This window comes from Lonchura striata, chromosome 2 (genome assembly GCF_046129695.1).
Source record: "Lonchura striata isolate bLonStr1 chromosome 2, bLonStr1.mat, whole genome shotgun sequence".
Classification (NCBI taxonomy): Eukaryota; Metazoa; Chordata; class Aves; order Passeriformes; family Estrildidae; genus Lonchura; species Lonchura striata.
The window spans coordinates 38,759,294-38,772,004 of record NC_134604.1 but is presented as its reverse complement, the minus strand read 5'-3'; the positions used below and the strand labels follow the sequence as shown (position 1 = coordinate 38,772,004).

Sequence of the window (12,711 nt, the reverse complement as noted above, 5' to 3'; positions counted from 1 at the left end):
GAATTGTCTCTGCTGATGGAGCTCACAAGATGTCTAGATGGCTCCATGATGCAATAAAGCCTTTTGCATTCTTTGAACTTGTGGTTTTGATCAAGCAACTGCCTTAGCTTACACACATCAGCTAAGCAACTCTTGGCAACAGTGCTCTGCAGTGCAAGTAGGGGTCCCTATGGAGGAACTTCCATGTACTAATGAAATTATTTTAAAGAGTTCAAAAAAGTAGCATTTTCTGTAACACAGAGAAGCAATGAAATGCTACATTCCTTTAAGAACTGGTGTATTTTATCTTGCTCCCTCCTTTGAAAGTAGGAGAAAAATCAAAAAGCAGTCAACACAGCTGGGCTTTTCTTTTTGTTTACTTGGAAAACTTATTTTAACCATCAACTTTAGCAAATTTTGGCAGTTACAAACCTGTACACTTTTTTTTGTTGTTTTGTTTTTATAGAAAAAGAACACAAGACAATACTGCCAACAGCAATTATGAAGGAACAATTAGTTTTCAGATGAAGAACTATACCCACTCAAAGTGATAAACCTTCCCTTTTGCATAAGGCTGAACTTGTTGTCATTGGAAAAATGACATTTCTTAATACCTATTTGAAATGGAATAAAAATCATACCTCTAGGTTTTTGTGCAAAACACATTCATTTAAAAAAGTCAATAAAAAATCTTCTTAAAAACAGAAAGAAGTTAAACAAAAAGAGCTGAACCCAAAGGAAAGTTACAGTACATTTTAAAATGATTAAAAAGTTTTCAGATCTAAAACTTTTTTTTCCTGTTATCTTAGAAGTTTAAACCAACTTTGATGACTCTTGAGAATTATATCAATCAATCAAACAAACAAACAAACAAACAAACAAACGAAATTAAAGCAACCTGATTGGCATCAAATATCTACAAAAGCCTGGTAATTTGAAACCATTATATACATTATTTTATAAACTTCTTTTTAAACACCAAAACATACATCTTTTACAAACCAGCCTGCTTGAGACAGGTAAAATTTACAAGACAATCTTTTCCAATACAGTGCTTGAAAGAGAACTGCTTTCACTCCTAAACATCTTTGTCATCTCCTGAAAATCGGCAGTATGGGCTCCTTGCATTGCTGATTAATAGTGTTTCAGGTACTCCTATGACAAAAGAATGCTACAGTTCTGAGGGCTCCAATCTCTTTCCATAATACAGTTCAAGTGCACTCTTAACACTGGTAAAGATTACTTATGGCCTTTGCGTAATACGACATATTTGCAATTATTGCTTTTCATTATTACATAAAGAAACAAATTTAATTTCATTTCCTCCCCATCCGCTCATCCCTTGGATGATGCAGCTAATTTACTAACTGAATGGCCCTTCTGGTAATGGAGATGTTAAATGTCAAGTTCATGAAACACAGGCTAAAAACCATGGGTAATGGGCAATGGTCTAAATTTCTAAGGCTCAAATCACAGTTTGGTGTATTGAGAGGAGCAGAGATGGAAACAGGCAAAAAGCACAGTTTTTACCACATGATAAATGATGGTAAACCATCAGGGAATGAAGGTGAAGATGTAACTCTTGCTGGAAACCAATGAAATGCCCATTATTACTGAGTGAATAGCTCCAAGCATTTTCTACAAAGCACAAATGCACTTTCACACTGGTTCTGAAGAGCTGGCTTCCTCCATTATTAAAGATGCTTTCTTTTCAAATGAAGCTTAGCAGAACTGGTCCAGGGCACCTTCACCTTCCTCTCCCATGACTGTGCAGTTATTGACAGTAAGGATATACTTACTATAGCATCCATTTAGCTTTTTCGGTGAGGAGTAAAGTGTGTTCTTAGCCATTTGTCCTGTTCAGCCCCATTCTCATTTATGATGAAATTCATAGGAGACAAGAGCAACAACTTTTATGTCATGTTCTCAAAATGTCTCTGCCTGGCTCACAGAGACAACAGGCTGCTGCCTCCCCACTGATCAGCATTTCATGACATGCTTTTATTCACTGTGCTGCAAACACACTGAGTTTTGACTAGAGAGGGTACCGATACATGAAGGCTCTCACTATTTCAGAATACACTATAGAATTCAGAGAAACTGAGAAAAAATTCCAAAGACCAAAATTTAAGTTCTTTTTGGGACATGCAGAGGTGGAGACACTGCTTGACAGATGAAGCACACAACTTTCAGGTTCAGGAAAACAGTGGCAGTGAGAAGCCTTTGACTCCTTCCAGCCTTTCACTGGAATTTTATGTTAAAGAAACCCCTGGGATAGTGTGTGATCAAAGACGTCACCGAGCTTAAGGAGAGCTTTATTGACAGGAGACCACGGTTCTGTAGTGAATCTCTGCATTCCAAAGTCCTCCTGGTTACCTAATATGCTGTATCCTATAGGAGGGCCCTAGAGGAAGACAACTTTATGTAGGCCTTCTAGTGGGGTTGTCCATTTTCTCCCATGGGAGGGAAGTGATTCCACACCTCCATGGTGTCACATTTGGCCCTTTATTCCACTTTAAGATACTGGTCAAGGACAGCAACTACATCCACCATCTATAGTTTTTTGGGGGGGCTGCCCTTTGGTTTTTTTTAATTTTTTTTTTTTAATTTTTTTTGTTTTAAGTTTATAATACAAAGGCGAAGTAATTAACATACTTAAGAATGGTACATAAGCCTAATTTTCCTTTTGCACAGGGCCACCTAATGTAGTATTGGCAGAATAAATCATGTTGCAGACACTGTAAGTCTTTCCATTGCCAGTGTTATTAAAAAGGCCAACATTGTGCATGGCATTCTCAACTTGATCAAAAATGCAGAGAATAAGTACCCTTTTACTTAGACTCATACACCTCTGGCAAATGTAATGATTTTTGATACAAATGTGTATTTGCATTTTAAGAAGTTGCTTTTTTTCTCTTCCTGCTTGTTTCCAAAAAGCAAAAACTTTCTTGATCCTATGTTATAAGCCAGTGATACTCAAAAGTACTTCATTAAGCCTATGAAATCATCTGCTACAGATGATTCTGAGAGAAAATATGTAGTGGAGCCATCTACAGGGATGTAGTTTGAAATACAGACACACAGGTGAAGCAGAGAGGTGCAGGGTAGCTCTTGCAGAACCAGGGACCTGACAGCAGCAGTGATCCAAAAATCATCATATGGCAGAAAAAGGAAATATATATTGAAGTGCTAAAATGAATAGTAATTCTTACATTATGTTATGTGTTCTTCTGTTCCAGATTAGAAGATTTTGATTTGTGTGGAGTAGTAATTAAAAAGAAAACAAAATGGCTTGGTTTAACAAGAGATGTTAATGTGAAAATCTTACTCCCTAAGAGGTATTACACCTTTAGATCTGCATTTGGGTCTTATCATTATCAAAAAGAGCCTGAAAAATGCCAGAAAGGCCACAGAAGTACCAATATTCATAGAGGGAAATCTGAAGATGGATTTGGAGGGGAGGAGATATTGAGGTATAGAAATCATGAATAGGACAGAGAGGGCTGAACGGGTGATCCTTGGCACCTTCCCAACAGCATTTTAATAAGTAGGCGTTCAGTGAAATGAAATGGCAACAACAGCAAACAGAAAAAGTACTATACATTGTATTTGTGCATATTTTACTATTAAAACTCACTACCAACAATATATTACTGAGGCAACAAGCTTGGTAAGAAACATCGATTTTTTTTTTCTTTTTTTGTATGGCAATCACTAGGCTCCCATCGTGCTGACCCTTGCGACACTTCTGATATGTTCCAGTAAAGGTTTGGTACTGGTGTCTCAGGCTTACGCAAGAACTTTCACTACAGAAGACAGGTGACAAGTACACCTAATAACTATCTGGGGGCTTGAACAGAATTACTTGCATAATGGATAAAAATGTCTCAAACCAAAACTGAGTAGGAGCAAACCTCATGTAAACTGCAGTCTGATGCTAAGAGAGCATCACATTCTCAGAAGGTCATACAAGCTTTAAAAAAGTGCAGCTAAATTTACAGAATTGCTTTGCCAACTCCGATGCTCCTAACTCTTGAAGAGACATCAATCTAATTGCATTTCCTTTCCTGTAACAAAGACTTCATGAACAATACAAGTTATCCTCTATCCGTGCCTCTAGGCTTGCCAAACCATTTTATGGCCTTCTGGCAAATCCCTCAGTTCCTTGCAATCACAATACAAATTTCCGCATATTTTTCTTCTCAAAACCACAGGAATAATATCAGGGGAAAGGGTTTGGAACGCACCATGAGCACATTTGGAATATATCACTGTTACAGAAGCATGTTTACTTTGAGAAGACCAAGTGACATTCATAAATTCAATGGACGGGACCTATTTGCAGACAAGTACTTGATAATACTTGTATGTGCAGTACATTCTTTCTATAAGTTCACTCATTTTATTCATATACCTGAATAATGAGCTGTTTTCTACTGAAGAATTGCTGCATCATCCCAAAGAAAATATGCACACCAATCTTTCACAGCTAAACAAGCTATTGGAGGGAAGCAGCAACACACTGTACCTACTCCAAGAATTCTAGAAATCCTGTTTTATTAAAAGTGTTACAAGCTGCCATTATTTAAATTACATTCTACTAGTAATTTCTTTGTGTTGGGGAAATTTTCTGAATAAACCCTTTTTGTATGTCAAGAAATGGCCCACAATTTAATTTTGTGTGAAACTCATGTCAGTCAAGAACATGCCCTGGCATACAAATGCTGAAACTATCCAGTTAAGGTGATTGACCAAGGGACAGGACAAGGAAACAGCACAGGAAGCCTGCTAATGAATCATTTATCAAAACAATTTAGGTATTCAATAGATTTTCAGAATGACAGAATATTATGCCATGGAAGAAATGGATGAAAACCCAACAGTAACACAGGCTTGTCGACTCACATTCACTGGTAAGGTACACAGACACTGTAAAATGCAGTGGGGTAAAAACATTTTCAGAGCACCAAGCAACAGGTGTGTATCCTCTGCTTTAATACATTGAGTGAAAATCCAATATTTCCAGATTACACTTGACTACTCTGAGCAAATCAATGTGAATGACCACTTAACTCCAATCAGGCTGAGGGAAGCATAAAAACTTACAGATGCCATGGTTTTCTTGATTCTACAACAATATTCTGAAGTCTGCAAACAACCTTTGGATGTACTCAAATTCTATAAAATCATGCATCCAGTGGAAAATATGGTGACAGATCTTTGGCCACGGTCCATTCCTGTAGCTCCACTGACTGAGTCAGTCTACAGCAGCTGAGAACTCAGCCTGTGAAATCTAGGGATGGACATTTGCCAAAAGATGTTAAAATAACAATGTGAGGTTACAGCAGCTTTATATGTAACTTAATTCCAACTAATTTTACTGCAGTAACTGCATCATGAGGACTGCTGTTAAAGAGCTGGTTGCCCAAACAAGAAATTTCCAAAAAATGATCACCTGTGTAGGTTACCTCAAGTTTTCAGCCCCATGTTCACATTGCATACACATTAAGAGAGGCTGTGTGTACAGAGCTGGGACAAAACCAGGCCACTCCTGAGCCAAACTCTGACATTTTGGGAAGTCCTCATGCAAATGCACCTGATACCAGGTTTTAAAAATGACAAACCAAAGTAAGCCAATTTGGAGTAAATATAAACTGTATGTATGTGTCTTACTCTACACAAAGTAGAATGAAATGCTATGCAATGAAAAAAGGTATGGATAAATATTTATGGACAAATAACTGGTCACTTGTCTTTGATAGGTCAATTTGTAAATGTTGCTTTTTTTAGCCATCTGACAAGTCATATGCAGCAGCCCCAGCAATCAATTACTTTCACTCTTTGCTGACATAAAATTTCATGCAACAGTGCATTCTAGCATGATCCATACTCGTTCCTTAATACTGTAGGGAGATAATAACACTGTAACACTTTTAATAACACAATGCCAAAAAAAACACCCCAAAACAACCCAACTTTATGAGAGAGAAAGAAATTATTTAGCAGTTGTTTTTCCCACTGCCTCGAAAGCTGAGTTTTACTTTTGGTAATAAATAGAAGGTACACTCTCCAGATTGTCTGTAACAATTTTGTGATTTATAATGCTTAACACAATTGGTCTCTTCGTGTCTGCACATACAGTATCATTTCTGAACAAGTTAATAATGGGTTATACTGTACTTTTCTTTGCCCAATATATATATATAGACACACCTTCAGCAAAATTTCTTCTCATTATTTATACTATTAATTGGACCAAATGACAAAATTAAAAAAAAAAGAAGAGGAGGAGGAAGAAGAAAGGAGCTTCCTTTACACTTGTGTCTGCTGCTGGGTCTCCACAAATGGAATGTGAACATTTTCTAGGCTGAGTTCCTCCATGCTTTCAAAGTCACTCATCGCTACTTCAGAGTCATCAAAGCCGCAGCCGGCTGAGACGTCAGAGGAGGAGGCGTTGAGAGAGTTGTGCAAGGATAAGGGCATCTTACCTGCACCAGCATTTTCTGTGTTCTGGCTTGGGCCAGCAGCAAAAGTACTAAATTCGTTCCCAGTCTGAGATCCTGTGGTGTCCGTCTCATTGGGGAACTGGTGGGGAGGGAGGTATTGGCTCGGGTGGAAGTGCGGCCGCCTCCTGCAGTCAGGGCTGAGAGTATTTGCCATTGAGCCTGGCTGTGAGGGTGGGAGGGTTTCATACTGGTCTGGGTAATCCTCTGGAAGAGGAGGTGGCAACTGGTCCTGGCTCAAAAACTCCTCTTCGTGAGGGGGAGGGTAGTCACTGTCGATGTCGTAGCCACCAAGGTAGTAATCTGTTTCCAGTTCTCTGGTGCTGCCGTGGTGAGCCGAGCCTCCATCTGCCGTCTCAAAATTGGGCACTTCCTCAATGTCGGACAAGCGAGCACTGGGCATCCAGTCAGAGGTGTCCCAATGATACGCTGCAGCAGGGAGAGAGAGAACCACAGCGCTCTGTTAGGATGAGACCACAGAGGAGAGCAGTGTCCTGCATGCACCTGCCTGAGTCCTCACAGCACATTCAAATCCAGCATGCCCCACAGGCCACGGACACGGGTCAGCCATGCTCTGACCACAGGGGTAGAGGAGGAGAATAAATTGCAGTATGATGCTAATGCAAACAAGCAAAGAAACCAAAACATGGCCACTCTCAGGCATTTTGTTTTTTAAGATGCTACTGGGTTGTATTAGAAACTATGAGTCCAAGAAATCAAAATGTCTGAATTACTGCTTTTCACAGTTATTTGAAAAAAAAATCTTTAAATGCAGTCAGCATGCCTACGGAATCTTATCTCCCCTTCCACCTCCAATGACTTCAAGAAAGAAAGTGTGCAAGCAAATAATCTGATTGACTGGAAACTGAATTTTGAAACAAAAAAAGTGGCTGACCGTTCTCATGCATCTTTTGAACCCAACAGAATTCAAACAAAAGAGTACACGTGAAGCAGTTCAAGAAAAAAAACAAACAGATTAAGTCAGTGCTCTGCCCACCCTGGCCCACAGGTAGAAGGTGCCCCAGAAAAATCACCTCTGTTGTAGTTCTGTCCTTGATCCATAACAGACACTGTCAGATACAAAGTGAAAAGCAGAAACTGGTAACTTGGAGCTTGTCACCAGCATTGTATTACATGTGAAAATACAAAACTCTGCATGCATATTTCTAAAGTACAGCTGCCATGGTGTCATTTTAGTAGGATTTTTAATTCTTCTTGATTTTAACGTACAGTATAATCTTGCCTGCCAAATGCAGACATACATAAAGAAATGTTTATGTAGTGTATAATATTCCTTTTCTATCATATCTTAATTATTTACCCTCACTGAACAGATAGAGAATTACATTAGAGTTGTAATTCTTAGTACAAAAGAAGAGCTATCTACTATCGACACGGCTTATAATTGCAAAGTACATTTTTCTCTCATTTGTTCACTTTGAAACAGAAAAATAAGAATCTACCATTCTCAGGGCCGGTTCAAACAAATCTGGGCCCACCTGGGCTCAGATACCATGGTGATGGGCACGGTATAAGAACCTGAATAGAATAGAATACAAAGCCATTTAATGGGGCTATCAGCTACAATGCTCCGCAACCCCACACCCACCTCCCACCTGCACTGCCATGCTAGCTGGTGGGGAGGGAGGCATTCCAGTATGGAGAGGGTGTAGGGGTGGGGGAGAGAGCAAGGAAGGAGGTTTTATGTGAGACAAGAGCGGGGAATAAGCTGCAGTGTTTTCTAGATGGATATGCTCTTGTTCAGCCACATGTTATTTGGCTTCATGCAAGAAGTCGTCGGGCAAAGTCTCTGGATGACATTGCTGGAGGAGGTCTGGCAGGAGAAACAGACCTTTATGGCATCACAGCTCATAACCTCTGTGGCTCAGACACAGGCGAGGGCAGAGAAGACTTCTCCAGCCCTTCACCTACTAAGACCACACTTGCGCTTGCTCATCACCACATGGTGCATGTGGTGATGGTGATTTCTCCCTTAGCTCGATAGCCAGGCAGGAGTTCTCCACTTGCTCTGCCATGTCCTGGAGTGAGGAGGGCTGGGGCTACTACAGCTTTAGCAGCAGTGTCTGAACCGGCCCTAACCTCTCTTCTGCACTTCTCTCTTCTTTCTACCGTGGATTTTGCTCCATTTGGGTCAGTGTGATGGCACTGCACCTGAGATGTGTCAGGGCCCTCTGAGTTGTGTGCATCAGGATCCAGGAGAACCTCACTAATTTGCTGACTTGCACAACCCTGGGCAGGTGCCTGGGGCAGGAGCCCCATCCTCCCATGACTCCATGGCAGCAGTTCTGCCCAGAGCTCTAGTGTGGCTAATTATTCACCACTTCCAATAGCTCTGCTGCAGAGCTTACAATCCTAACAATCCTAAGTTTCATATAAGGAACTGGGAAGTGGGCAAAGCATTTTCAGTGACAGTCTCTTTAAACTACTGCCAGACTGTTTTTTTTCTGACGTGTAAAGGATGATAATGAGACAGTGTGTTTGCTTAAGCTTTCCCTTAGGAAGGCAAGGTCATTTGCAGTGCCTGTGGTTTCTTTTCAAGGTTAGTTTTTTATTTTTTGAATGGGACTTTATTTCAAATTAACCTTGACTAGCTTTTTTTTTTTTTTTTTTTTTTTTTGATAGTCAGAAGAATGGCACTCTTACACTTCAGAAAATCAATAAATGTACTATAAAAAAATACTCAAGTGGCATCACTAGCTAGGAGTAAAAGTGTTTTCCAAAATTACTGTGACATTGGCGCAAGAAAAAAAATCAGTAGTTTCACAAAAATAATTTACTTAATCATCTTTATGTATTATGCAGACTAGATTACCTGAAGTATGTAAAATCTGTCTTAAATTTGCTAAGGACAAATTAAATTTATGACTTGTTGATAACCCGAGTTGATGCTGAGTTGACATTTGCCCAAGGGTAGGAAAAATGTTGGAAAACAAATAAAAGTAATGTTTATCTATGGTAACAAGACATTTCCTCAGTGCTTTATGGAAAAAAGAAAACAGTGATATCCCCGCATTGCAGGTTCACTTTTAACATGATATGCCTGAGGTTACCCAGGAGGTCAGTGGAAGAGGTGAGTGTTGGGTCCTTGGAGCACATTGCCATGTTCTGTTGAACGGGCACACCAATGCCACGGAAGAGCCACGGCACCCGTGGAGCTGTGCCCACACATCCACTGTTTGGCAGGGCTTCCTGGGAGAAACCAGCCCCCAGCCAAGCACCACTGTGCTCCTCTCTGTGTGATACCACTGGGGTACAGAACCCAGCTCTGCTGCAGCATGGGGTACTTTACAGACTTCCTCTGTCATCTTCTGTTTCCCAGTCTCTGCAGCCAGGATCATCTCAGTGATATGGCTCCATTATCAGTCTATTATTTTCTCTGAAGGCAATGAGAATAAGCAGAAACATTGACTTGAACAGAAGAAGGCTTGACACCTTTTCTACCACCTCCAGTTACCCACAGATATTTTGTGGTACGTTCCTCTGGCATTTTCATGTTTGCTGGTGAACATGCTGATCTGCAAAACCCAATCCCTGCCACAGGATTGCTGGTCAGTGTAGATTAGTGAGGTTCTGCTGGAATGTTTCACAATGAAAATAGGAAGCATTGTTGTATAACAAGAAAGAAAAAAATTTAAATACCTTCATTTTCTATAGTGTCAACTACATTGTTGACAAGCTGTATGACAGTCACTATGGAAGCTTGCAGGGGAGGGAAAGCAGAAAATAAAGGGAGGGGAAGGACAGCTTCAGGTTAGTATTTAAAACACACATTGTAGGTTACCACAATTAATTCTCTTAAAAGACAGAACTGACATTGAAAAAAAAAAAAAGGCTGCTGACTAATGCATGATTTATGCAGTTGGTTGCAGGACATTTCATTTCAGATAATCCCATATATCTTCAGTGTGCTGATAAATTCCAAACCAGCATTTCAAGAAAGGCATATGGGATGATGTGTATCACCTCATAAATTCAAGCAGACTGGTCAGCTGATTCAATTAACTGAAGCAGTATCTTGTCTGACACTAATTTCTAATTCATTCTTGCTTAGAGGTCTCCAGAGATGGTGCCATGTACTCCAAGGATCATTATCTTTTAGACCATCACACCATCATAAATGGTGTTAAGCTCAATCTATTTCCTAAGAGGAATGTTTTACTTATTGACTGTCTGTGCCATGCCATGCAATACCTCAGGGAGGTTAAACAGCACAGCTGTAATTAGGAGGACATAGCTATGTAGCTGTGGTTCAAATTTTACCCATGTTTGACAAAATAGTTTCACGAATGCTTTGTACACTCCCTGCAGGTGTTCCAACAAAACATACTTTTCCCTTGAAATTATTAATATACACTGTGCAACTGTTTAATGTGGAGGCCTATAATGTGTGGTCCTCTAGATGATCTGCATTTTGCACCATCCAACACTCCTACCTCTGAGACCATGAAATAAACCCAAAAATCAAAACTGAAGGGAAATCTCTGGATGAGAGGGCAGTGGATCCTTCCCTTTTCTTTTGTCTTTAGTTATGAGAAAACCAATTGCTTGGAGCAACATGGGGCAAAACTTACTTTTTTGTTTCACACAGCCAACAGATTTAGAGATCACAAGAAATGTGTTAACAGTGCAGACATACGTTGAATATTTTCACATTTTTGCTAAATTTTGCACATGGGATCACATAGATAATCCAATTTCCTCAGTTCCAGTGAGGACTTAGCAAAAAGAGCCTTGATAAGCCAAAGGACCCCTATTCTTTTTCTATGATCATCATATTTATGCCATCAACAGCAACAGTAATTATACAAAGGAGACTTGTACTGCTAATGCAAAATAAACATGATAGAAAAATAAGGGGCTCCATGCAGTTAGTGCTGCATGGCTGGGAAAAAAAGATGGAGAGTAGCTATAAACTATTAGAAGGAAAAAACCTAAAAGTGAAAACCAGGTCAAAACCAAGGGCCAGCACAGTTTTCTTTGCAACTAAAGGTTAGCTCTGGTGGGAGTTGTGCAGAGCATATTGACAGAAAAGAGGGAACCCCACCCCACACAACTCAGCGCAAGTCAATGTTCCAATACAGCATTGCTCAGATTTTGGATTACAAAAATTACTGCTAACTACTCACAGAAAGACTAGGGAAGCTGAACAATTTAAATGCAGGAGAAATAAGGTGAGAGAAAAAAAGTAGCTTCAGAATCTTACTCCATGTGAGTTTTCATGGTAAGACAAGCCCTTGACACAGCAAAAGAAGGCTCCAAGAGCTCTTGAGAGGATGAGTAGAAGCTGCCTGCACTTTCAGTAGAATTCATCCCAGTGACTGCTGCAAAATAGACTTCCCCAATGAGAAGCTGCACCCAGTTTCTCAAGTCAGTGTCAGCATAGCCATTTGTACATCTGTGTGACACAAGCCTGTCTCTTCTGCTAGCCTGAGAACCCAGCAGAATTGCTCTTGGCTTTGGAGAAGGGGTTTGGAGAAGAAGCCATTGTCCTGTCTCATCAAAGAGTGTGGATGCTGAACTGTATTTGTTGTGTTTCCACTGACAACCTTCTAACCTTTTCAGGTATGTGAAGTACAAAGAATTAAGATGACAAGAAGAGCAAGGATTTATGGCTTCAGGAGGCATATCCATTAGCCCTAAAGTACAGGCATGTGAGTATTATATGCCTGGCTTTGCCCTTTAGGCTCTTTCACTGCAAACCTTCCCTGCTGCTTCAAGCAAACCAGAGTGTGGTCTTGCATTGATCTCTGCAAATGACTCAGATGATTTAAGTTTCCTCCCTCGTTCTCCCTGAAGATATGGATTTGTCTGAACCCTGAACTAGAAATGTTATCTCTAAAGGCCATATTTTAAATGCAGCCTTCACAAAAAATGAGTGGGCACACAAGGTCCAATCCAGCTTATGTGGGTACTGTGTCAATGATTTCAGTGGAGACAGGATCGGGAGTTTCAAATGTCTAATTAGAATTTGTGAGATATAAAAAGTAACAGTGTACAAGAAATGACCATTTGAATAATTATTAAAAGGTAACTATAATGTAAATACATATTATTAAATAATACTTATCCTAAAAAAAGGCTAAAGGGGTCTTTTTGGTGCAGGGGCAGAAAAGCCCTGGGAAGCCTGACAAAAATAACTGTAATGCTTCAGCAACAGTGGACCAAAAGGAACTGCAAGTGTACTTTGCTATCAGTGCTTTTTCCAACA

The 12,711-nt window shown here is 40.0% G+C and overlaps 1 protein-coding gene across 8 annotated transcripts in view; it reads right to left on the bottom strand.

Annotated features, from left to right (window-relative positions):
• Positions 1 to 338: 338 nt before the first annotated feature.
• Positions 339 to 12,711, bottom strand: part of FAT3 (FAT atypical cadherin 3) — a 396,477-nt gene continuing 384,104 nt past the window's right edge. For 5 of the 8 annotated variants that reach the window (XM_021544996.2, XM_021544998.2, XM_021544993.3 and 2 more), the window contains 3 exons: positions 10,143 to 10,202; positions 7,517 to 7,552; positions 339 to 6,911 (listed from right to left, as the gene is read on the bottom strand). In XM_021544996.2, the coding sequence (XP_021400671.2) occupies positions 6,292 to 6,911; positions 7,517 to 7,552; positions 10,143 to 10,202 (716 nt within the window). In that variant the 3' untranslated portion in view covers positions 339 to 6,291. Of the gene's footprint in view, positions 6,912 to 7,516; positions 7,553 to 7,945; positions 8,022 to 10,142; positions 10,203 to 12,711 lie in introns of all 8 variants that reach the window. The other 3 variants (XM_021545001.3, XM_021545002.3, XM_021545003.3) reach the window with 2 other exon arrangements.